The 27,103-nt window shown below is 36.7% G+C and overlaps 1 protein-coding gene across 3 annotated transcripts in view; it reads left to right on the top strand.

Moving 5' to 3' along the window:
* Positions 1 to 27,103, top strand: part of HMCN1 (hemicentin 1) — a 465,703-nt gene that overhangs the window by 339,846 nt on the left and 98,754 nt on the right. For all 3 annotated transcript variants that reach the window (XM_043568168.1, XM_043568169.1, XM_043568170.1), the window contains exons 49-57: positions 4,333 to 4,524; positions 7,844 to 8,017; positions 9,337 to 9,450; positions 10,549 to 10,694; positions 14,845 to 14,995; positions 17,060 to 17,254; positions 18,774 to 18,887; positions 23,055 to 23,242; positions 24,734 to 24,830. In XM_043568168.1, the coding sequence (XP_043424103.1) occupies positions 4,333 to 4,524; positions 7,844 to 8,017; positions 9,337 to 9,450; positions 10,549 to 10,694; positions 14,845 to 14,995; positions 17,060 to 17,254; positions 18,774 to 18,887; positions 23,055 to 23,242; positions 24,734 to 24,830 (1,371 nt within the window). The remainder of the gene's footprint in view (positions 1 to 4,332; positions 4,525 to 7,843; positions 8,018 to 9,336; positions 9,451 to 10,548; positions 10,695 to 14,844; positions 14,996 to 17,059; positions 17,255 to 18,773; positions 18,888 to 23,054; positions 23,243 to 24,733; positions 24,831 to 27,103) is intronic.

The raw sequence follows: 27,103 nt of genomic DNA, 5'->3' as shown, positions 1-27,103 counted from the left end.
CCCAGGCGCCCCTCTCCTCGAGGATTTTGATGGCTTCCTGTCTTATATTGAGGTCTTTCATCCATTTTGAGTTTATTTTTGTGTCTGGTGTAAGAAAGTGGTCCAGGTTCATTCTTATGCATGTCGCTGTCCAGTTTTCCCAGCACCACTTGCTGAAGAGACCGTCTTTATTCCATTGGATATTCTTTCCTGCTTTGTCAAAGATTAGTTGGCCATACGTTTGTGGGTCCATTTCTGGGTTCTCTATTCTGTTCCATTGATCTGAGTGTCTGTTCTTGTGCCAGTACCATACTGTCTTGATGATTGCAGCTTTGTAGTATAGCTTGAAGTCTGGGATTATGATGCCTCCTGCTTTGGTTTTCTTTTTCAAGTTTGCTTTGGCTATTCGGGGTCTTTTCTGGTTCCATACAAGTTTTAGGATTATTTGTTCTAGCTCTGTGAAGAATGCTCATGTTATTTTGATAGGAATTGTATTGAATATGTAGATTGCTTTGGGTAGTATCGACATTTTAACAATATTTGTTATTCCTATCCAGGAGCATGGAATGTTTTTCCGTTTTTTGGAAATGGAAATTATCCATTGGTTAATTTTGGTGTCATCTTCAATTTCTTTCATAAGCTTTTTATAGTTTTCAGTGTATAGATTTTCCACATCTTTGGTTAGATTTATTCCTAGGTATTTTGTGGGTTTTAGTGCAATTGTAAATGGAATCGACTCCTTGATTTCTCTTTCTGTTGCTTTATTGTTGCTGTATAGGAATGCAGCCAATTTCTGTGCATTGATTTTATATCCTGCAACTTTGCTGAATTCATGAATCAGTTCTAGCAGGTTTTTCATGGAACCTTTTGGATTTTCCATATAGAGTATCATGTCATCTGCGAAGAGTGAAAGTTTAACCTCCTCCTAGCCGATTTGGATGCCTTTATTTCTTTGTGTTGTCTGATTGATACTCTGTATGATTTTAATCATCTTAAATTTGTTAAGACTTGTTCTTTGGTCTAACATATAATATATTCTAATTAATGTACTATGTGTGCTGAAAATAATGTGTATTCTGCTATTGTTGGCTAGAATGTTCTGTATAATTCTGTTTGGTCTAGAGTGTTGTCCAAATCCTATTTGTTTTTTTTGTTTTTTGTTTTGTAGTTGTTCTTGTTGTTTAATCAATTCTCTGTATGGATGATCTTTTCATTGTTGACAGTGGATATTAAGTTCCCTAAATACTATTGTATTGCTGTTTATTTCTCTTTTTAGTTCTATTAGTATTTGTTTATATACTTAGTTGATCCAATGTTTGGGTGCACAAATATTTACATTTATTATATCTTCTTGAGGATTGATCCATTTATCATTTCATAATGATCTTCTTTGTCTCCCTTGTAGGCAACATATTACTAAATCTTGTTTTTTAATTCATTCAGTCATTCTCTGTTTCTTGATTGGAGAATTTAATCCATTTATGTTAAAGTAATTATTGATAAGTAAGGACTTACTATTGCCATTTGTTTTCTTATTATTTTTTAAACCCTTTATTCCTTGCTTCTTGCTGTCTTCTTTTGTGAGTTGATGGTTGACTCCTTTATCCTAATCTTTTGTAGAACTAGTATAGATTTTTCTTCACCATGAGACTTACATAAAATATCTTACATGTTTTTTTAGCCTGATAGCAACTTTAATTTGATAGTATACATAAACGTTACATTTTTACTTCTCTCCCCCTCACATTTTAGATTATTGATGTGGCAGTTTTTGTACTTTTTACATGTCCAAATTATTGCAGTTATGGTTATTTTAAATACATTTACTTTTTAAGTTTTAAATTTTTTTTTAACATTTATTTATTTTTTAGAGACAGAGAGAGACAGAGCATGAGCAGGGGAGGGGCAGAGAGAGAGGAAGACACAGAATCCAAAGCAGGCTCCAGGCTCCAAGGCATCAGCACAGAGCCTGACGCTGGGCTCAAACTCATGAACCGTGAAATCATGACCTGAGGTGAAGTCGGACACTTAACCGACTGAGCCACCCAGGCACCCCTACTTTTTAACTTTTAAACTAGAGTTGTAAGTGAATTACACACTACCATTACAATTGAAGAGACTATGACTTTGGCTGTATATTTACCGTTACTGGTGAGTTTTATGCATCCTCTTGTTTCCACTTGAGAATGTCTTTATTAGCATTCTTGTAAGGCAGGCCTAGTGATAATGAACTCCCTCAGCTTTTGTTTGTTCAGGAAAATCTTTATCTTTCCTTTGCCAGCTATAGTATTCTTGGTTGACAGATTTTTTTTTTTCTGTTAACATTTTGAATAAATTATCCTATTCTTTCCTGGCATACAAAGTAGACCTTATTTTTTTTTAATTTTTAAATGTTTATTTTTGAGAAAGAGGAAGACAGAGCACAAGCAGGGGAGGAACAGAGAGTGAAGGAGACAAAGAATCCAAAGCAGGCTCCGGGTTCTGAGCTGTCAGCACAAAGCCTGATGCAGGGCTCAAACTCACAAACTGCCAGATCGTGACCTGAGCCAAAGTCAGGCCCTTAACCGACTGAGCCACCCAGGCACCCCCAAAGTAGAACTTATTTTTTTTAAACCAGCCTAAAGTCTTATGGAAGTTCCTTAGTATGTGATATGCTTTTCTCTTGCTGCTTTCAAACTCTTTGTCTTTAACTTTTAAAAACCTTAATTATAATGTGTTTCAGTGTAGCCCTTTTCAAGTTCAACCCATTTGGGGTCCTTTGGGCCTCATCAATCTGGATGTCCATTTCTCTCCCCATGTCTGGGAACTTTTCAGCCATAATTGCTATAAATATACTTTTTGTCCTTTATCTCTGTCCTTCTTGGATTCCCATAATGTATATATTGTTTCTGTTGATGGTATTCCATAAGTCCTATAGGCTTATGTTCTTTCTTTCTTTCGTTCTTTCCTTTTCTGACTGGTTACTTAATGACCTATCTTATAGTTCACTAATTCTTTCTTCTTGGTTGAGTCTGGTGTTGAAGCTCTCTATTGAATTCTTTTGGTCAGTCACTATGTTATTCAGCTCAAGGAATTCTGTTTGTTTTTGATAGTTTCTGTTTCTTTGTTCATGCACTGTTTTCTTAATTTTGTTTAGGGCCTGTGTTCTTGTGGTTCCCTAAACTTCTTTGAGAGGATTATTCTGAATTCTTGGTCAGACAGTCCATAGATCTCCATTCCTTTAAAGTCATTATTAGAGTTTAATTAGTTTCCTTTGATAGTATCTTTTTTTACCTGACTCCTTGCATTAGTATCTGCACATTTGAGTAAGGGGCCTCCTCTTCCAGACTTTATAGGTTTACTTTGGCAACAGTAATCATCCATCAGTCAACTCAGCTTAGTGTTCTGCATAGGTAATCTGGTAGTGTCCTTGCAGGTGGGGCTTGCTATTAGGGTCTCTATTTGGTTAAGGCCACACTGCTTGAGCTCTGAGGTTAGTGGAGAGGGGTTACTGTTGGCTGGAAACAGTCAGATAGTACTACTCACTTGATTTCTTGACTGAGTGCAGTAGGATAGGCTCTGTGGTTGCCTGAATGTTCTGGTTAGGCTTCCTAGTCAGGTAGGCCTGGGTGCTGTAACTCAGCAGTTGGGCAGGCCTGAAAGTTTGCTTCCCCATCTGGGTGGGGCTATAGAACAGGTTCCATGGTTGGTGTGGTCAAGCCTTCCAATTTTAATATATTATTCTAGCCCTTTTTCCTAAGTAAACTTGCTTTTATGGTTTTAAATTTTTTTAATTATTTGAGAAACTTAAAAATTAATATTTAACATAAGTTTCATGTTAAAACAGAAAGATATTTCCCCATAGGCTATAAATATTACAGGACTAATTACTATATTTATATTTATATCCACCAATCTATATATTTATGCTAGAATCCTGGTATAAACTGAAAATATCTATTTATGAAATTGTTTAATTCAAGGCTTTTCCTTTTTTATAGCTTTCTGTCAAAAATATAAAAACTTAAAAAAATTTTAATGCATGTGAAAGTATTCGTGAAAAATAATTTTAATAAAAATGCATATCCCATTTTTTTAAAGTATGTTTTGCTATTTAAGGACAAAGACTAATTTGGAATGATTTCACTTATAGATCAAAACAATTTTCATTTGAAAATGGTTTGTGATACACAAATTTAAAAAATTATAGCATGATTGTTATAAATTATGTTTACAAATTTAATTTAACATGAATGGCTAATGCATTGTTTTACAAATGTGATATTTAAATGTCAAATAGGTAAAAATGCTTTCAGTTATCATTTATAGGCATATAATTATTAGCCATCTCTCAGAAATGGCTTTTGGTTACAGGGAACCCAGTGCCAGAAATTACGTGGCACAAAGATGGACAGCTCCTCCAGGAAGATGACACCCATCACATTATGTCTGGCGGCCGCTTTCTTAAAATTACTAAGGCTCAAGTATCACACACTGGAAGATATGCATGTTTGGCTTCTAACACGGCTGGCGACAAGAGCAAAAGTTTCAGTCTTAATGTGTTGGGTAGGTACAATCAGTGCTTCAAATCTTGAAGAATCAAACATGAAGGTCTGCTGACTTACCTTCTTTTCTTTTTCTGCTTAATGTTTCTACCATAGAATTTCATTATTTAAGGAGGACTAGTGGTTGTGTACATTTGCTGTTTTTCTTTAATTCATTCATTCATTCACAGATTTATTCATCACATTAAAAATACCATCTATGTTCCAGGCACTGTGTTTTGTGCTAGGGACACAACTGTGGAAAAGACAGATGCTAAAAACATAGTGGTAAGAGATAAAATATATGCTGGTCAAAGAGAAATAGGTCAACAGTACAAGGGGCTCAATCTGATATATTTTATCCTTTCGTTATGAGACTCTGCCATTATTGGCAATTGTCTATCTTATAGTCTTTGTGGACTAGGAATTATGAGAAACTATACATTCAAAGTTATGCTTATGTCTCAGGCATGACATTAAAATAGATTCTTAATTTCTGTTCATGTCTTGAAATTTAAAATACACCACCTAAATGTATTATATTTGATTACATATATCAAAATACTTTTTGGGGCGCCTGGGTGGCGCAGTCAGTTAAGCGTCCGACTTCAGCCAGGTCACGATCTTGCGGTCTGTGAGTTCGAGCCCCGCGTCAGGCTCTGGGCTGATGGCTCAGAGCCTGGAGCCTGTTTCCGATTCTGTGTCTCCCTCTCTCTGCCCCTCCCCCGTTCATGCTCTGTCTCTCTCTGTCCCAAAAATAAATAAACGTTGAGAAAATACTTTTTATTGTTCTAGAATCAACTGACCTACATTTGAGTATGCAAAGTTTTGCAATTTTTGTTTGTTTTTGTAGTTATTGCCTAGACTCTTTTGGGAAACATAGTCTCGTACATAGGAAATTCCCATACAGGATACTACCCTCTTGTAGCTTACAGCCTAATTAAGTAGAAGAGATAATGTGTGCAAGAAAAATTAAATCAAAATAGTGGATAATGTATAAGTGTCAAATGAATAGTATATATAGATAATACATAAAAAATAAACTCCAAAATGTAGAACCCCTTTTACCTTGTAAAGGATTTAGCCCCAGCCCCTGACAGAGCATTGAATAACAGATACATGGATAAGTATGAATGGGAGTTCATGAGCCAGTTGCCTGTTAACGCACCTGTTCTTCCTCACACCCATAAGTGTATGAAAGGCAAATGTTCAGCCCTGGATTTCCTCTCCTGCAGTACATTCACTGCTTCTCTCAGAGCTTTAAGTTCCTGGTGCCTCCCTCCTTTTACCACTGATTCATTTCCCAATATAACTCATGTCCAAATTCTATACTGTGTCCTCTCTGGAAACCCAATTTAATATTCTCTCCAGTTCCTTGCTGTAACTGAAATCTGACTCTTCCCAAGAGACACTAGCTCCCTGGAGATTCTGTCCAATCTCCACTGTCTCCAAGTATCCCAAGTCATACTATCTGATTGTGCCCTCCAATCCTCACTTCCTAGTTACTTACCAGTTTCTTGTCATTCTCCCTCATTCATTGAGGGCTAAGGGATCTGAATCAAAGACTTCTTTTCCACCATCTTCATAAAGATGAGGCTGTTTAGTGTGTACATTTCAACTTCCAGTCTACTCAGCCATAATTCAGTGTCCTTACCCTTTCTTTTCCCAGAGGATGAGGTATCTTCTTGTTCACAGTTACTGCCTACACGTATGCCTTTAACTCTGTATCTTCCACCTTACTTGATAAGTTAGCCATTCCCATCACCCACCTTACCTACAGCTTCACCTCCTACTGCCTCCATCACTTCATATTGTAACTATTCCGTGTCTACTGCTTGTCCCATTTTCCCCATGCCATGCTTCATGCTGTTGTGGCAAAGATTATCCTGTTGCTAGATCCAAAAATATTTTTCAGTCCTTTCTTAATGTCTTAAACATTAGTTATCACTTTTTCCTTGGCAGTGTTCTTCCCTAGTTATCCTTGCACACTTTCTGTTGCTCCCTTTCTCTCTCTTTTATGGACTTTTACATAATCCATCTCTCAAAAATTAGGTCCCTTAGCATTTTGTCTTTCTTCACTGCTTATTTTACTCTAATATTGTCTTCAAATAATAAGCTTAATTCCCATGAGCTTATTTATCATCTCCTATAGACTGGTGTCTTTTTTTAAAAAAAATTTAATGTTTATTTATTTTTGAAAGACAGAGACAGAACTCAGTGGGGGAGGGATAGAGAGAGGGGGGAAACACAGAATCTGAAGCAGGCTCCAGGCTCTGAACTGTCAGCACAGAGCTCGACTCAGAGCTTGAACTCACCACAAGATCATGACCTGAGCCAAAGTCAGATGCTTAACCTACTGAGCCACCCAGGTGCCCCAGACTGGTGTCTTTCTTAACCCATACCTGCAACCCAGATCTTTCTTCCAAGTTTGGATTTCTGTATGCAATTACTTGTTGGACAAGTCTACCTGGAATCCTCATGGGCGCTTAAAATTCAAGATATTCAGAACTGAACAAACTCTCTTCCCCTCCTAAATGAGCACATCTTTCCATATTTTATATTTATGTTGCTTCATTGCAGTTTACCTACATTCCCAAGCAAGAAAACTAAAAGTCATCTTTGATTCAGCTTAGTCACCAAATTCTGTCATCAAGGCACACCAATTAACTTTCTAAATTTTTTCTTTAGTCACTCCGTCCTCTTTATGCCTTCCTTTCATTCAGTCTCTCATTATCTTTTACAGAACAAATGTACCTGTCTCCATTATCCTTGCTTCCAACATTGATCCCCTTAAATCCATCTTCTATATATTCCCTTCTTGCTCCTCACTATGCTCCCAATATCCTCCTTCTTTCTACTAGTCTCCCTTCTTTCTCTTACTAACCACCACTAATCCTTGAAGACTCACTTTGAAATCTCCTTCAGGAGGGCTTCCCTGATGAGAGTCCTCATACCACATACTTGAGATTGGATTAAATGCAATGCTTCCAAGTATCCTGCAACAGAATTCCCATTCTTGCCTTACTACATTACATTACGATTTCTTTTTGTGTGTCATCTCCATTATGCCATTTTGAAGTTCTCATTCTTTTCATGTAGAATAACAAAAATAATCAATTATTTCTCTAACTGTTAATAAATGGAATTACACAAATAAGTACAGTGAAATTTAGAAATTCACAAATAAGGGTCTACGGCCATACCACCCTGAACAAGCCCGATGTTGTCTGATCTCGATAGCTAAGCAGGGTCGGGCCTGGATAGTACTTGGATGGGAGAAAATTCACAAATAAGGACATTTCTAAACATATTTCTTTCATCACATTTTAAATCTTTTTCAGTATCCCCTACAATTGCTGGTATTGACAGTGATGGTGGCCCTGAAGATGTCACCGTTATCCTTAACAGCCCCACATCTTTGGTCTGTGAAGCTTATTCATATCCTCCAGCCACCATCACCTGGTTTAAGGATGGAACACCTTTAGAATCCAACCGAAATATTCGTATTCTTCCAGGTAATTAGTTTACTTTAGATGCCCAAGATACACTTATGCCATCTGCTATTGTAGAAAAAGAATCATTGGTTAATTTTAATAAAAGTGATTATGACTTAGTTATGCTATTCTATTGCTATTTTAATTTTTAAATTATTTGTATATATCTTGTAACCTAAAGCAAAATTACTTTTTGAAAGGCCAGTAAAATATGTAAATAAAGGGCAAATCAATAAATTCCACGATGCTATTAATTGCTAAAAATATAATGTGAAATACCAAAAAGAGTAGAAATTCACTTCTTGCTGAATTGAACTTTGAAAGAGAATTAGTATTTAGATTGAGAGAGTTTGTTTATTTCTCTTTAATACCTGCCAAAATGTATGAAAATACAAAGAATGGAAAAGTATTATCACTGGTTTTAAGAAATTTAGTTTTATGTGGAAGGGATATAAGATGTATAAAAGTTAATTAACAACATGAATTCATGAATAATAATGGATTATGAATAGTCATGGAGATTGATAAATGAGATAGTGACAGATTTTATAAAAATTTAAAAGATAGAATGGCCACTGTGGGCCAAAGTGGTCAGGAAATGCTTTGTTGCATTTGGAACTTGAACTAACCCTTAAGGAAAAATATAGAATTGTGTTGGTTGGAAATAAGAGATTTCAGATCCATCTGGATGACTAGTGTGGAAATGGTACAAAGTGAGAATGGCACATAGATGTACGAAAGGCCTATCTATGCACAAGTAATAATCTGTAGACCCCCCACCTCCCACTTGAGTGGAGGTGTGTGTGTGTGTGTGTATGTGTGTGTGTGTGGCAGGGAGGGAGGTGGATAGGAGAAAAGGTCAGGAAGGAACATTGGGGTCATGTTTTGAATGCCTGGACTAGTGTTTTAACTTTATACTTTAGTCAATTGAGAACCAATGAAGATTTTTAAGGAGAATGGTACCATAATACAAACTGAGTTTTAGCAAGATCAGTCTCTACTGATAGGCCAAGTAAGTGAGAGGAAGATGACTAAAGCAGAAGACCTATTTATGAAGAGAGTGAAACAAAGACCTTAGCCAGAGTGTGTACAGGGGCATGGGAGGGTCAGGATGAGCATGAGAGTCATTACCACAGAGGATCACCAAGGACTTACTGACTCCTCACCCACTATGCAGTGCCCATGTAGATTGTAGTTTGTCCTGTGTCACATGTCTATTACAGAATTGGCACATAGAAAAAGAAATATGTTAATAGTGAGAACTAAAACCCCTGATAGTTTGTGCATATTCTGTTGCCACTGTGACTTCAGAGGTTCTTTGGTGTTCCATGCTTTTTCAGGAGGTAGGACTCTGCAGATCCTAAATGCACAGGAGGACAATGCTGGAAGATACTCTTGTATAGCCACTAATGAAGCAGGAGAAATGATAAAGCACTATGAAGTGAAGGTCTACAGTAAGTCCTGAAAAAACACTACATTTCATATTTTCCTCAAGTTTTCTAACTTTTTCGATACTGTTTTTTATTATGGGTTCATAATTATTTATACTCATCATTAAAGCTTGTTGTCTATGCAGTTTCCTTCATTAAGATGGAAGTTGAATTAACATTGTACCCATGACCTTAATTGCTTAAAGATGTGAAGAGCCCATTCAGTCTGCTCTCTAACCTCTTATTGGAGAACTTTTCAGTGGTACTTCCTTATGTTTCTGTTTTTCCTTCTGAAAACCCTCTGGGCTGAGTTATAGTACTTTCATACACAAAATTGTTATTTAAATACACACACACACACACACACACACACACACACATATTCTAATCAATAGCTTAAGATGAGTTTATCAATGACTTTGGGCTGATCCACTGTACTTTGACCTGTACATAAAAAGCAAATCAAATCCTGGGGCACCTGGGTGGCTCAGTCAGTTAAGCATCTGACTTTGGCTCAGGTCATGATCTCATGGTTTGTGAGTTCAAGCCCTGCATTGGGCTCTGTGCTGACAGCTCAGAGCCTGCTTTAGGTTCTCTGTCTCCTTATCTCTCTGCTCCCTCCCCAGATTGGACTCTGTCTCTCAAAAACAAATAAACACTAAAAAAAAAAAAAAGACAGCAAATCCTACCATTAACAGGGCCTACATTTCAGGATTTTGGTTTTGTTTTTGTTTTTAAAAAGGAAGAGAATCTTTCTGATTGTCTTTTATTCTTTGAATCAGCTCCTTTAATGACTGACAAAATACATTTTATGGGTCACGCTTGGACTGTGTCTGGGGACCTGGAAAAATGAAAGTAATGGTTCTGTGAAGCAATGGTTCTAATTAGACTCATTGGCAGTATTCAAATGAAAGGAAGAAGATATTTTCCTTCACATTTCCTTCACATCTGAATGCTACCATTTCATAAGATGCACTCTTGGGTCCATGGGGGAAGAAGAGCATAGCAAATGCCTCAGTTATTTCCTCGTTTTCTTAAGTAATTGTCGGTGTGATTTCCATGATAGTCCATGTATATAAAAGAACGAGTGCTTACTCTAAGAATATTCATTTTTTCATGCAGTTCCACCCATCATCAATAAAGGGGACCTACTGGGGCCAGGTCTTTCCCCTAAAGAAGTGAAGATCAAAGTAAACAATACGCTGACTTTGGAATGTGAAGCTTACGCGATTCCGTCTGCCTCTCTCAGCTGGTACAAGGATGGACAGGCCAGTCACACATTTTTTTTTTTCCTTTGCGAATAGTTTCTTAAAAACAAAAAATGACCAATTAAGTTAAAAAAAAAAAAAAGGGAAAAAACAGGCACCAGTAACTCAGAGAATCAATGTCACCTTATAACAAGCACAATCCCATGTTCCCAGAATATAAAACTGTTAAGAAATTGAACCATTTCAACAATCTTAGCACTATTCCATCACTGGAAAGTTTGAAGGATTGTTTTTGTGGACATTAGCAGTCATCTATAAAACTCCAGCCGCTTTCCCACTGAGGAACAGTTTTTGTGTTCTGTGGCTTCACAGCATAAGCAAACTTTGTAGAGAAGAAACAGAACAGTGCTAAGCCAAATTAAAATGATATAACAATGGGGCGCCTGGGTGGCACAGTCGGTTAAGCGTCCCACTTCAGCCAGGTCACGATCTCGCGGTCCGTGAGTTCGAGCCCCGCGTCGGGCTCTGGGCTGACGGCTCAGAGCCTGGAGCCTGTTTCCGATTCTGTGTCTCCCTCTCTCTCTGCCCCTCCCCCGTTCATGCTCTGTCTCTCTCTGTCCCAAAAATAAATAAACGTTGAAAAAAAAATTTAGAAAAAAAAAAAAAAAAAAGAAAGAAAGAAAAAAAAATAAATAAACGTTGAAAAAATAAATAAATAAAATAAATAAAATAAAATGATATAACAAGGGTACTAAGTTTATTCAGAGTTTTCTCTGAAGACCTTTAATTCTTTACAAAAGGTAACCTGTTTTACATTATAAGAGGAAGAAAAATAGCTAACTGTGATGATTAAGTGCCCAATTCAGTTAACTAGGGGCAATGAGAAACTATAAATAATGACACTTCCTTCCATTATGTGATCTGACTTTCAGACTATACATCCTCATTTCTCATTCAACTTCTTTTCTTCCATGCATGTTTTAAAGATAAATGTGCTAGTGTTTTGACACCAAAATAGACTCTTTTTTTGGCTGCTGTTAACACTGTGCTTAATAGAGATGTGGCATAACTAAGCTGCTGTTTGTCCTGTTATACACATAATCAACCAAATGGTCAGTTAAATTCCAGCTGTAGAAGTTCAAGTCAGAGTTATGATTTAAGATGCAGACAGATATAGCTTTTTTTTTTCAGGTCACAGAGATTTTGCAATACTGGCAGCTAGAAAAAAATTGTCTCTTATAAAGTAAGCAGCTTCATCTGGAAGCCGTTGGAGAGGAAAAATATGGAATTCCCACCATGTTCTGTGTATAGTGTCTTTTCTGACTGCAAGTACACTTCATGGTACAATATCAATTCTAGATGAGTTTGCTTGGAAACAATTCCTTTCTCCTTTGAAATCTTATTATTTTGTTTTTAATTTTATCTAGAACCTTTTTATTTGTTTTAGTTACAACGCATGCACACACAGACACACACAAACACATACCCATGTAAACATTGACTAAAGACTAGAATCGTGCCAGGAATGAGGCATTTTCGTTTCTTTAAATATCGTAATGAATGGTTAATTTACAGTTCCAAATCCAGACTCTGAAATTGATCCATTTATGATGCTTTAGTTAAACTGCTAAATTTTTCAGGGTTTACCATTGGTTCTCTAAAATGTGTGCCCCCCAAAATACCAGTTTTTGTTTTCCATATCCTTTCTTCTTTCATTCTTCTGATAAGCAGCACTACTTCAGTAAAACAGCACTTTTGAGAAAATACACCAAACACATTGGCCATGTTAGCCACAATAAGTTTTAATAGAATCTTTGAGTTATTTATTCATGCCTTAAAGGGTTTTTTAGCATAGAAAATTTAAATTATATTATTTTTATTTAAGTGATATAATGTTAATAATGATTTAGTTCCGAAATTATTTATTGAGCACATACTATTTCCTGGGCACGATTTAGATTCAGGGGATACAGCTATGAAGGAAACAGACAAAAGTCTCTCCTCGTGTGAAGTTTGGGGAGACAAACACTAAATAAACAAACCAGTGCAGCATATAATGTGCCAGATGGGGTAAATGTTATGGAGAAAATTCAGTCAGGAAGAAGAATAGTAAATATGCTCTCTTATTTATGTAGGGAAGACCTCACTGATAAGGTGATATTTGAGCAGAAACTCAAAGAAAATGCAGGAAGCAGACATAAAATACCTGAGGGGAAGATATTCTAAAGTAGATAGAATAGCAAGGACAAACATCCTAAGGCATTTTGGCTGAAGTGCAGTGATCCATGGGAGCACAGCAGTTGTGAGCAAAAGATTAATGGGGAGACAGATCATACTGCCTTGTAGACCAGTTGGCCTTTATTCTGGTAGGAAGTTACTGGAAAATTTTGAACACAAGAGCAATATGATCTGACTTAAGGTTTTAAAAGGGTTACATTGGCTTCCATATTGAGAGAAGATAGAGAGAGTGGTCCAGAAGAGAGATGGTAATTACTTGGACAAAGGTGGTAGCAGGATGTGAGGGAAAACTGTAAGACAAAGATGAGTCCAAGATTTTGCGTAAGATCAATAGGAGAGTGAGTTTAGATAGATAAGAAGTCCGAGGATGAAGCCTCAGGGACTCCAACATTTAGAGGTTGTGGGGCAGAGAGTGAAGTCCCCCAAAAGATAGGAGGGGGGGAAGGTTTTTCAAAACGAACACAAATTAAATAAAAACTGAGAGAACTGACCAGTAAATTTAGCAACATGAATGTCATTGGTGATTCTGACAATGTCATTTTGGTCAAGTGGAGACTGTAAAAGTCTTATTGGAATAGATTCAAGAAAAGATGCATAGAAATGGAGACAGCATATGTAGAAAACATTTTAAAGTCATTGGCTATAAAGGGGAGTAGAAAAATGTGGAGTTAGGCTACATTCTAAAGAGATTTTTTTTTTAATGGGGAAAATTGTAGTATGTTGTATGCAGATTGAAATCATCCAGTGGAAAGAAATAATTTGATGATGATGCAGGTGACAGAGGACATAGTTGTTGGAGAGGTGTCTTTGAATAGACCACAGGATGCTCAGAATGGACAGACCAGTGTTAACCAAGGTTAGACTTTTACCAGGGAAATAAAATAAAGGGAAAGAAGGCAAAAGGAGTTGAGGGCTTATGCAAGGAGCGATTGTCATAATAGACCTTCACCGGGTCAGGAAAAGAGTGAGTGGCAGTGAAAAGAGGTCTATGGAGTGTGAGTCTTCCCTGGGACCAAGAATTTATTGGAGTTGGGATGCTAGAGGAAGTAAGTTAGGAAGTTAGGAGGTAGTGGTCAGAGAGTGAGAACTTGAAAGTGAGATTATAAAGAGATGTGGTTACTGGTAATTACAAGGGCGAGTATGACTGGTTGAGTGGCTGAGAGAGGATTGGGGACAAAAAATTAAAGGAGAGGAGGTCAGGGAGCTGAGAGCACACAGCATTGGATAACTGTCTATGTGGGAGTTGAAATCACCAAGAATTACGAGAAAAGTATCATTAGAAAGAATGACAGTGAGCCAGGAGCTTAAAGCCTTGAAGGAATAAGAGGGAACTTAGTGTAAATGGAAATGTTTAGAAGGCGAGAAATGTTCTATTAAGTGTAGGTGATGTTATTAATAAAACATTGTAATATAAATATCTGTAAGTTAGTGTGCCATATAAGTATAGTAATACTCTGAATCAAACACTGTAACATAAATATCTCTAGGTTACAAATTTCCATTTATGAAGTAATAATGTTTCTGAATGACCAATAAGTGATATTTAGATCAAATGAGAATATTCATGCCCCCAATCTTTCATTTAAAAACTCTGAAATTTTCTACAGAATTATAGTAAAAGATATGCTTTTTTAGTACAATGTGGAATCAGCTGATAAATAATTTTTTCCAACATGGATAGATATGGTGTGTAAAAATGTTTTTTCATCATACAATAGATTCGATATATAAATGTACCACCCGGAAATAACCGGGCACAGATGTAAAATATATGAGCAATATTTTCAACAAATAAAAATGTGATTACTCAAAAAGTTTAATTAAAGTAAATTAATTAAATTATTGTTATCTCGAGTATTTCAAATGTAATTTATTTTTATTTATTAAAGAATCCTAAAAAGTATCAGCTGTATGGTCTCTTAGAGGATTTGTTAGAATACTTCATGGTAACATTATTATAATTGAATCACAGCCTCTTAAATCAGATGATCATGTTACTATTGCTGCAAATGGACACACACTTCAAATAAAGGAGGCTCAAATATCAGATACTGGACGCTATACTTGTGTAGCATCTAACATTGCAGGTGAAGATGAACTGGATTTTGATGTGAATATACAAGGTAATGATAAGATGCTTATTGTGTATAATTTAACTTATATGATCTATCAAAGCAATGAAAAAGAGATTCGACTTATTTTATTTTATTTTTTTTAAATATAATTTATTGTCAAATTGGCTTACAGATAACACCCACTGCTCACTGGTTTATTTTAAATACCTATCTTTCTGTTGAAAATAAAAAAAATTCATTATTGAACACTGGAACTTGAGAAATTGAGGAAGAAATAATACATTATTCAGGGTTACTTCTATTATTTTTATGTTTCCTTCTGGTATCTTTTTGAAGGTATACTTCATTTATAAATCAGGGTCACATGATACAGACTTTTCTATTACATGAGCTTTCCCCTAATATTTTTTTTCATGAAGGTTTTGTTTGATAGCATTTACATGGAAGGCAAGAAAGTAGTAAAGTATGGAATTTTAAATGGTCAGACTTGAAATTGAATGATTTAGGCTCTTACAAACTTTTTGACTTGGGCAAGTTACATAAATATTTTCAGCCTTAGTTTCCATGTTTTGAAATTAATGCCTTAATTTAAAAGGGCTCCTGGGTGGCTCCGTCATTTTAGAGTTCAACTCTTGATTTTGGCTCAGATCATGATCTCACAGTTGGTGGGTTTGAGCCCTGTGTCAGGCTCCTAAATATCAAAATATGTAAAAGTTTCAGGCGCTAGGGTGGCTCAGTCAGTTAAGCAACCAACCCTTGATTTCGGCTCAGGTGATGATCCCACTGTCCTGGGATGGAGCCCCATGTTGGCTCCACACTGAGCATGGATCCTACTTGAGATTCGCTCTCTCTCTCTCTCTCTCTCCCTCTCTCTCTCTCTCTCTCTCTCTCCTTCTCCCTCTCTCTCTCTCTCCCCCCCTCTCCCTCTCTCCCTCTTCCTCTCCCTCTCTTCCTCTGCCCCTCCTCTGCTTGCGTGCGAGCGTACACACTCTTTCTCTCTCTAAAATAAAATAATAAAAAAGTATGTAAAACTCTTAGAAAAATGTTTAAGAAGTGGTACCTGCTGGGGCGCCTGGGTGGCGCAGTCGGTTAAGCGTCCGACTTCAGCCAGGTCACGATCTCACGGTCCGTGAGTTCGAGCCCCGCATCAGGCTCTGGGCTGATGGCTCAGAGCCTGGAGCCTGTTTCCGATTCTGTGTCTCCCTCTCTCTCTGCCCCTCCCCCGTTCATGCTCTGTCTCTCTCTGTCCCAAAATAAATAAACGTTGAAAAAAAAAAATTAAAAAAAAAAAAAGAAGTGGTACCTGCTATAGTTGTTGATATTGTTACTTTTGTGCTTTTATGCTTTTTATAACATGCTCTTTAATAATGTACCCGTTTTATCAGTTGAGTATTAAAATATGTATTTAACTACACTTCTATTGTTGAATGTTTAGGTTGTTTCCAAGTTTTCACTACTCATGTGATGCTTCACTGAACATCTTTATACATAAAACTTTTGGACATCTGTGGTTTTTCATAAGTTACTAATAGTGGAAATTTTAGGTCAAGTGTTATACACTTTTTTAATACTTTTGATGTGCAGGAAAATTGCCTTCTAGAAAGTTCATGCTTGTCCCTCAGAAATGTTTGAGAATGCCCTATTATTTTTGCTAATGCAGTTATTAATCCTGATTGCATAACTTCTTTAGTCTTCTTAGTAAGACAAATCATTGGCAAATGATCTCTGTTGAGCTGGAATTTTTTTAATGGTTCCTCAAAATTTAGTTTTTCCCACTATGATCATATTCCTAGCCATGCATATTATGGCATGTCTTCCCTGAAAATAGGCCTCTTCATCTTCTAAGACCTTTAACAGGGAGAGCAAAGCATGAGCATGGCATTTTGAGCCCCATATTTCTTGTTCCTCCACATGAAAACCAACTCTGACTCCTGTCTATTACATTTTTTGGCTCAGGACTCGAGTTGGTAGATGTGTAAGTACTGGAAAATATTTTCGCATTGTCTAATTTATTACATTTACAAGTCATTCTTGTGAAAATACAGGCAAGATCTTTGTTTAATTAACCCGAGCATTCACATGTGTCTAACATGTCATGCCTTTCCTCCATAGTTCCTCCAAGTTTTCAGAAACTCTGGGAAATAGGAAACATGCTGGATGCTGGCAGGAGTGGTGAAGCCAAGGATGTGATCATCAACAATCCCATTTCCCTTTACTGTGAAACAAATGCTGCTCCTCCCCCAACACTGACATGGTACAAAGATGGCCGCCCTCTGACCTCCAACGATAGAGTGTTGATTCTACCAGGTAATGATGGCTATGAACCGAGTGAAATGTGGGGGCTTTGCCAAGTGTGTTTCTCCTTATTTATTAGTTCAGTTGAGTTGATCAGCTTTCTGGCCATGTAATTTAGCTGACACAAGCTGCCAAATGCCCCTCGTATCTGTGAACCTTCAAGCTAAGAGTGTAGGCTGAGAATTTGACAATGGGCTGGCATACCTTAGGTTATTTTCAGATCTGCTACAGGATCATTCTATCAACTTAAGAAGTTCTTTGGCTTCCTTCACACTCCATGTCTCTAATAGTGTGAGGAGATCATCAGTTCAGTTTCTACACATTATTAATGATAAATTCTAAAATCTGCTTGCAAATAGTTGCTATTCACTTTATTAAATGCATTTATCATAAATCAATAGTTATGATTATTAATTTCAAATATTTTAGTTATTGCATGATTTATTGATGGAAAAGAAGATGTTTAAATTGTTGTGGAATTAATAACCTTTTCAAGGCTTCTCTTTTAACAAACATTCAAAGAAGCTTGTCAAAATTTACCAAATTGTACACTTAAGGTCAGTGTAGTCCATGGCCTGTAAACTTGATTTCAATGAAATAAAAGACTGTCTTGAAAAAATTTTTAAAAAGGTGACTAAATACGAATGTTAGCTAAATGTTGTGATACATGATCTGAAATTGGATGTAGGCTTGGAGGAAAATTTTTATAAAAGATTGTAACAATAATGAAATTTGAATACGAACTGTGAGTTCAATAGTAGTTTTGTGTTGATTTTAAATCTTATTTTGATCACTGTACTATGATTATATAAGGGATCATTCTTGTTCTTATGAAATACAGATTTATGAATATTTAGGGGGAAAAGGGCACCATGTTTCCAACTTACTCTCAAATGGTTCAGAAAAAAGATTGTATGTATGTATGTATGTATGTATAAATAAATAAATAAATAAATAAATAAATAAAGTATATATAGAGAGAACTAAAATAAGTGGAATGAAATATAAATGGTAAACATAGGTAAAAATTTGTTACACAATTATTGAAACTTTGAGTTTGAAAATATATCTGTGAAATGTTTTAAAAATATGCACTTATTCTTTTAAATCTGTATGTATTATAATATACTTTATAACTTTTGCATCTCTGGCTCTTACTTTCTCAAACCTGTACCTGCCTCAAACATTGTAAACTTCTTTTACATATGTTCAAAACTGTAAAATTAAGAAGTCACTACATAATAACATTCCACATGGAATATGATGAGACAGAGCAACATTACCCTCTTGGGAAGAAATAACACGAGCTATTTGTCTCTCAGGAGATGTGATTCATATATTGGATCACTTATCAATAATGCAGTGTTTGTTATAAAAATGGTATGTCAGATTAAAACTGAACCATTAGATGAAATAAGAACCTTGAAAGAAAATGTAAGGAAGTCATTAGACCTGAAAAACCGCATCTCTGTTTATGACCAGTGTTCACTCTAGGATTTAGAGAAGTAAGTATATTGGGATCTGTTTTCAGGTGGGCGAGTGTTGCAGATTCCTCGAGCTAAAGTAGAAGATGCAGGGAGATATACATGTGTGGCTGTGAATGAGGCCGGAGAAGATTCCCTTCAGTATGACGTTCGTGTACTCTGTGAGTCTTTGTTTGTTGTGCATTCTTTCACTCAAAAAAATTTTTGGAGGAACTAATGTTTGCACGATGTTGCACTGAGCACTTTAAAGACTGTAAAGATAATCAGAAAGTGATAGTGCTACTGAGGAATTAATTATCTTATACAAATTGAGAACACATTAGTTAGGACTCCTGAAGTGTCAGGTAACAAACTGGCTTCAACTAAAAAAAAGAGAATTCATTGACTCAGAAGGCGAAAGAGTCCCAGGGTAGATCTGACTTACATCATAACTGATTTCTGTGGCTCAAAAGAGGTCAAGCAGATTTAACCTTCCTCTTTCTCTTGGTTTTGTTTTTTTCTACTAGCATCACTCTCCGGTGGGGAGGGGATCCCCCAGATTGACAAGTTGGCCCCCAGGAGCTCTACTCTTACAACTTTCTAATTTCACATCCAAATGAAAGCCTTTCTTGGTATTTACATCTGAAGTCCTAGAATTGGATTTTCATGGCTTTCTTTAATTGGCCAAGCATGAATCACATTTCTACCTCTGAACCAATCATAGCAGCTAAGCGGGCTGTTTAAGGCCTAGTTTGTGTGCCTATCTTGAGACTGCAGTGATCTCCATCTGAATGCATGAACTGAGAATGGAAAAAGTATTGTACCTTGAAGAGAAAAGAGAGGTGATGTCACTAGAAGCAGAAACAAGTAGTTGCTTCCATTAGAAGAGACTGATCTAGAGAGGTGGCAGTGGGAATGTACAGGACGCCATCAGCATGAAAGAGTTTAGATTTTATTCTGAGTGATTAAGACAATGGTGGCAAGAATAATAAAAATAAAAGATGTAGGAAAACAACATTATTTGGGAAGAAGGAAGTCAATTTTGTTTTGGACATGTTGAATTTGGCATGTTACAAGATAAAGATACCTAGGTATAATATTGAAAGGGTTGTTGGAAATAAGGAACTTCAGCACAGAGAGAGACTGAACTAAGAATGTAGATTTGATAGTTATCCACAAACAGGTGACATTCAAGGGCATGAGATTTCCAACAGCAAGGCTTATAGATAGAGTAGGAGAAGATGAAAAGAAGTTTGTGGTGGGATTGTTAACAAGTAGGGAAAAGGAAAAGGAAAACAGAGTTAGAGAAGAAACAATCTGAGAAGTTCATGAAAAGCAGTAAACTACATACTATTCTATCACAGAATCCAAGGCATGGAAACGGTTACCAAGAAATGGATCTAGTATTGACCGCTAGAGCAAATTTAAGAAAAGAAAAACTGAAAAAGTCCATTTGGCTTTAAAACTAAGAAAGCATTGATATGATTCAAAAGATTGATTTAGATACTGTGGTATGGTACAAAGAAAGCCACAGGACAAAAGGATTAATCTTGAGCAACTAATCAGAAAGAAAACAAATATAGAGTACTGTTAAGACATTTTGCAGAGGATGGAAGAAATGGAGTAGAATTTTAGGACAAACAGCTTGTTTGAGAAAACATATTTAAGAAAGATTTGAGCTTGCTTATAGACCACAGAAGGTGATCCAACAGAACGGGACAAATTAAAATTTCAAGTGTGTGTGTGGATGGGGGAGGGTGGTGTGCAGGAATTGATGGACCAAGACGCTAGAACAGTGAAAAATTCAATCTAGGAACCAAGAGGGGTTAATTAGCCTTTCGTGGTAATGAATTGCCATTCACTGGAATGGTTAGGAGAGAAATGGGGAAATGCATATCAAATGTCTTTAGTCCTTTTCATTAAGTATGAGAGCAAGAAAAACAGTGGCAGGGGTGTTTGGGTCTGCAGAAAACAGAGAAGTTTAGTGATTACCACTATAGAGGATGTGATGGACAGTCAACTGTTGAAATTAGAGCCGTGTGGCTCAGTTATTCCTTTCTGCAGCCACCCTTCCTTCCACAGCATCCCTAGTAACCTGGAGGTAGAGGTAAAATAATAATAATAATAATAATAATTAGTGTGCTCTATCTGGGTGGGGCGGGGTTGTGCCACAAAGTAAACAGGTATATATTGTGGAAGCACTGGAGGGCGGAAACTAGTGAGACAGAGCATCACCAAAATGACCCCTATGAGGCCTGGGCAGGGCAAGAGGGAAAATGATGGAATTTAGCTGATGGGTTGATTATAAGTGAGGAAAGATTAGAAAGGCTAGAGTTTTCAGTGCAAACAAAGAGCAGCTTAGGAAGGAAGCCTGAAAATAGGTGGAAGAAAGAACACTAGAGTCCTAAATTCATATATTTGACAAGTATCTGTTGATTGCTCAATTATGTGCCAGGCACTAAGGACATAGTAGTGAATATCCTAGACATTGGTCCTTCTTCAGGGAGCTTATAACTTGCAAAGGGAAGAGGTGTTAATATTGAGTGGTCCAAGGTATGGCTGTCTAGGACTGGCTGACATGGAATAGAGATGAACTAATTAGGGTTGGATGGGTCATCAAGATAGATCTTAAAGTCTATGAGATAGTGATAAGAAAAAAAAGAAAATCAGTACTAACATCACCAAGAAGAGTGAAGGAGTATCCTAGATCACATGACTTAATTTGACCTAAGTTTGGAAAGAGTTTAGGGCACAGTGGAAGAATCTGATAAAGAAGCAAGATAATGGGGTATTGGGAAGGACTGGGAGTCAGTTAAATTGAAATGGAACCTGGGGGGTGAGTACTCAAAGGTAGATGTTCATCCCTTCAGGCTATTTTAATTAAGAGGAAGTTGCACAGCATGATGGAGATAAGCTTAGAGAGCTGGAACAAAACAAAAAATAGAAACTGTACCCAAAATTCTGTCTAAATTAGGGATGTTTCACAGTGTTTGAGGCTCACCTTCTATGTGCTACTCCAAGGTTCTCTACTGAGAATGATTCTGAATGGTGTAAGCCAGCTGATGGGTCAACACAGCTGGAGGAGCAGGTCAAAGAAAGAGCTCTGGACCTCTGGGACCTCCAGGACCTCCTGATGGTTCAGCCCCAGGCAGAAGTTGAGGAAAACATAGAATCTTTATGTCCCAACATCCCATTTGTTTAGTTTTCCTGGTATTGGGGTTAGTGACAGGCGCATTTACTCTGAAGTTCAAGTTCAGTTTTTACTAATCTGCAGTTCAAGTTATATTTTATGTTATCTAGAGTATAGTAAAAATCATATAACTTTGAATGTGGAAATTTGCATTTAAAGTAACATTGAAATTCTAATATGTACCTTGTGGCCTTGGTTATTTTCTTTACAGACTTTCAGTTTAGTTTTTGAAAGACCCAAATACCACAGGACTGTGTCTACATTAAATATATAGTCTTTACTGATTGCTAAAGTTATGGTACATTGTAAGAGAATGAAACAAAATAGCTAAGCTTTCCAAATAAAATAAAATGATTATTCACTTTGAAGATAAATTTTCTACATTTACAACAGCAAGCCAATACATGTGTTTCTAGTTTATGAAACATTTCCATTTTTTAAAATTTTATGGGTAATGTGATTTTTCATAATGGACTAGTCTAACATAAGATAGGTATGCACCTGGATTCTGTGGTATTATTTTAAATGCAAATGAATATATGTAGGAAAATCTAGAATGTGACTCTTAAAACTTTAGTGTACATCAAGATCACCTGAACAAATTTCTTGGCCTCTCTAAAGATGCCCATTGAAGAGGTCTGAGTGGACCCCCCAAATTTGTCTCTAACCACACTCCCAGATGATGCTGATACCATGGGCACTGAGGCTGCAGAAACACACTTTAAGAAGCCCAGATAATTCCCTTGTAAAATGAAACCAAATCTGTACATTCCAAATACACTTTAAAGATATAATTGATCTGGCTTGTCTAGGTGACCAGACTTAAATATTCATTCATGCAGATTCTACTTATATGTATGCTTGAAAACCCAGAAGGCATAGTGGAAGGGGCTGAGAGAGAAACAAGGTCAGATAATTTGGAGAAGGATTGGGATTGAGCTAAATGGGAATGAAAATCGTGGAAGAGGTTAGTCCAGGATAGGTAAACCCAAATTCACACCATTTTTATCATCACCCTAAGTTATTGGTGTAAAATGTTTCTTCTTCAACTTTGCTCTTCTGTTATCATGCCATACTTTTGAAAACGGCCACAAAATTAGAATAACTAAGAAAAGACCTTATCTCCTGTCATTATCTTTTTGTTGCAATCATTTATTAGTGCCACCGATTATTAAGGGAGCAAGTAGTGACCTTCCGGAAGAGGTCACCGTGCTGGTGAATAAGAAGACATTGATGGAGTGTTTATCCAGTGGCAGCCCCACACCAAAGAATTCCTGGCAAAAAGATGGACAGCCCTTGCTAGAAAATGGGCATCATAAATTTCTATCTAATGGAAGAATTCTTCAGGTAAAAGTAAAAAAATCTTATTTTTATTTTTTTTTTAATTTTTTTTTTCAACGTTTATTTATTTTTGGGACAGAGAGAGACAGAGCCTGAACGGGGGAGGGGCAGAGAGAGAGGGAGACACAGAATCGGAAACAGGCTCCAGGTTCCGAGCCATCAGCCCAGAGCCCGACGCGGGGTTCGAACTCACGGACCGCGAGATCGTGACCTGGCTGAAGTCAGACGCTTAACCGACTGCGCCACCCAGGCGCCCCCCCCCCTTTTTTTTTTTTTGTTTAAATTTTTTTTTCAACGTTTATTTATTTTTGGGAAAAAAATCTTATTTTTAAAAAGCTGTTTCACTTTGTATTTTATAAGAAGTCTTTTTCACTTTTAAAAGATACTTTTGTTGGTTTGTAAATATTATGTTTATAAAAATAACTAACCATAAGAAGAATGTAAAATAAAATTCTTTATTCTATACTCCCTACCAGAGGGGACCACTATTTTCTTTAAGTTTTTATTTAAATTCCAGTTAGTTAACATACAGGGTGATATTAGTTTCAGACATATGATTTAGTGATTCAACACTTGTGTACAACACCCAGTGCTCTTCACAGCAAGTTCCCTCCTTAATTTGCATCCTCTGTTTAACCCATCCCCCTACCCCTCTCCCCTCTGGTAACTATCAGTTTGTTCTCTAGAATTGAGTCTGTTTCTTGGTTTGCCTCTTTCTGTTTTCCCTATGATCGTTTGTTTTGTTTCTTCAGTTCCACATATGAGTGAAATCGTATGGTATTTGTCTTTCAGAGGTGGCCACTATTACACTTTTGTGTGAATTCTTACAAAAATTGTCTGTACTTTTGACACATGCACACCCCTAAATTTACTACAACACAGACCTTGTGATAAAAACCACATTATAAGTAAATTATTATAATCCTTTCTGTAGTCTATTTCTGATGATAAAATCCCAGGTGGTGTAAGGTTCCCTGTAGATCAACACTTCCCCTGTATTAGTAAAGAATTGGTAATAAATAATGAAAACCACATAAAAATCCCAAGTTGCTGTTCACTAATAGCCATGTGTATATTTTTCTTGGGTGCCTTGGTGGCTCAGTTGGTTAAGCATCCAACTTAGGCTCAGGTCATGATCTCGCGGTTCATGGGCTCAAGCCCTGCGTCCGGCTCTATGCTGACAGCTTGGAACCTGGAGCCTGTTTCAGATTCTGTGTCTTCCTCTCTCTCTGCCCCTCCACACCCCCACCTCTCAAAAATAAATAAACATTAATTCTTTTAATTTGCCTTTTCTGATTGGAAATCTTTGTAAATAAATATTTGATTGACCTAATAAAAGCTGGCATCAGCACTATTATGCACAAAAATTTCTTTTTCTTGTGCTCATCTGGTATTAATCAGAAAAGGTATGTGATATTTATTCTGAAACATAATGATGAATATGAAAAGTTGCTTTATTAAAAGTTTCAGTTGAAATGTCTTCATCTTTTTCCTTAGATTCTGAACACTCAAATAACAGATATCGGCAGGTATGTGTGTATTGCTGAGAACAGAGCTGGGAGTGCCAAACAATATTTTAACCTCAATGTTCACGGTAAGAGCTCAGTTCCAATAACGTTTCTTAGCATACGCTGGAAAAAGCACGAAAACTGTGTTTTGGATTATGTGGACTTCTTTTGTATTTTTCACTTGAACAATGTGTGGAGTCTGCATTTATTCAATCTCCTATGTTCTTCCCATCACAACCAGTAGGATTATAAAGCACAGATCTTCTAGGAAGCCTGTTATTATATTATTTCAGTCCCTTAGGATAAACTAGTTACTTTGAAAGTGAAAAAAAGGATCAAAATTTGAAACTCTCCCCAATTTTTTGTTTTTATGAAGTTAGACCCAAATATAGCTCTTCTACTTATAAAAATTTACCCACTAACCCTGATCAGAACCAGTTTCTGTCCTCAAAAGTAGAATTCATGTTGAGTTATATCCTCTAGTACCATTAGGTATACTCCCTAGAAAAGAAAAAGTCATTTGGGTAGTTAAATAATTCTCAAAATCCATCAGTACACCTATATGCTAGACACTGCATAAATACTAATTTTGTGGTAAAAAGCTATTGAGATACTATTTAGGCAAGTGTGGAAAAAAAGAAAGCAGTTGGATGTCAACTGCAAATGATTAATCCTATTTTCATGACCCACATCTGTTTGGGAATATTAAATTGGAAATGGTGAACAATCATCGTAAAAGATTTCCTTTGCATGTGGGATGCACACACAGAATTCTAGCCCATGTTGGAAATAGCTGAAATTTGACATTTCATGAAAAATTTCTCCCTCCAAAATACTTTTATTTAGCATCATGGATATTCTTCCTTGGTGTGATTTGTAGGGAATATTGGCGTCCAGCCTCGTTTGGTGTTTCTGTAACAAATATTTGAAACATTTTTATCTTTGGATTTCCAGTACCTAGCACAATGGGTAAAACACAGTAGGTGCTTAATAAATATCTTCACAATTTTTTTTAATTAGTACATCTAAGCAAAACACAAAACAATGTGCTGTGAATTCTCAGGAGTAATTAAATAAATATGATCATTGTGAAAGCATACATTCTAATCTGTAAAGGGCAGTAGAGTAAATGTTGAAAATAAAAATGTTGATTATTTTTTGATTCCCAAAGCAGAATTAATTTTTCCTCCTCCATGTGATCAAAACCCCCATTGTAGCAATTACATATATTGCCTTGTGTTAGTTATCTTTATGTCTGTATCTTCACCCCCAATCCTGCAACTTTATTATAGATGTTATAGGCAAATAGTTATTTCTTACAGATCTTGGTCTCCCTGAACCTATCTATAGTTGTTGTAGTTGCAAAATAAATAGTTGGTGTTTTTTCATATCCATTGCCCCTTCTTTTTTTAAGTCATTTTTTTAATGTTTATTTGTTTTTGAGACAGAGAGAGAGTGCAGGCAGGAAAGGGGCAGAGAGAGAGGGAGACACAGGATCCAAAGCAGGCTCCAGGCTCTGAGCTGTCAGCACAGCTCTAACTCAGGAACTGCAAGATCATGACCTGAGCCAAAGTCTGATGGTTAACGCCCCCCATTGCTTCTTCCTAATGCATAGCAAAAACACCTGAAGTGGGAACCTTGCTACCTGGAGAGGTGGCAGCCACTAGAGTTTACCCTTAAGGACTGGAGTTTGGGAGGGTGTTTCCTCGTTCACCAGTTAATGATACTTTGAACCCCAATTACAGTCAGGAACCCATACTTACAATTAGAAAATTCATTTTGGAGAGACATAATTTAAATTATCTTCACTTAAAACCTTACCACTTGTTATATCCCACTACAACAATGCTTGCTTCTTTTGGACTCTGTCTGCGGGCCCTTGGGTTTTCAGCTCTCTATGTTCACTCTCCTTCGTGTCCAGCTTAACTGTTAATGGAAGAGCATTTCAGCCACCTCTCTTGGTCTTTTTATTGCTCTTGTTCAGTAAAAGCTCAGCTCTGCATCTAACAACACAACATATTTTCCGCTTGATACCTACTAGGTGCTGTGCCAAGTTTTTACGTATGCTATTTCACTTAGTTATCTCAATAATCCCGGGTGGTTGGTACCATTTTATACCTCTTTTACAGATGAGAAGGCTGAGGTCTAGTGAGATTAAGTTACGTGCCCAAAGTTACAGAACTGGCAAATACAGTGCCAGGATTTTAACTTAGGTAGTCTCATTCTAGAGGTTTTAAACTTAGCTATTTTGCTGTGTTACCTCTCAGTAAATTCCACAGCTGATCATACCTGCACCTAGGTGGCTAATCATGGCTGGAGGAACTCTTGGAGTCAGGAACATCAGTGCCTATAAATTGAT

Source organism: Prionailurus bengalensis, chromosome E4 (assembly GCF_016509475.1).
Source record: "Prionailurus bengalensis isolate Pbe53 chromosome E4, Fcat_Pben_1.1_paternal_pri, whole genome shotgun sequence".
Classification (NCBI taxonomy): Eukaryota; Metazoa; Chordata; class Mammalia; order Carnivora; family Felidae; genus Prionailurus; species Prionailurus bengalensis.
Note: the sequence above shows the minus strand (reverse complement) of the source record. Positions and strands in the feature narration are given on the sequence as shown.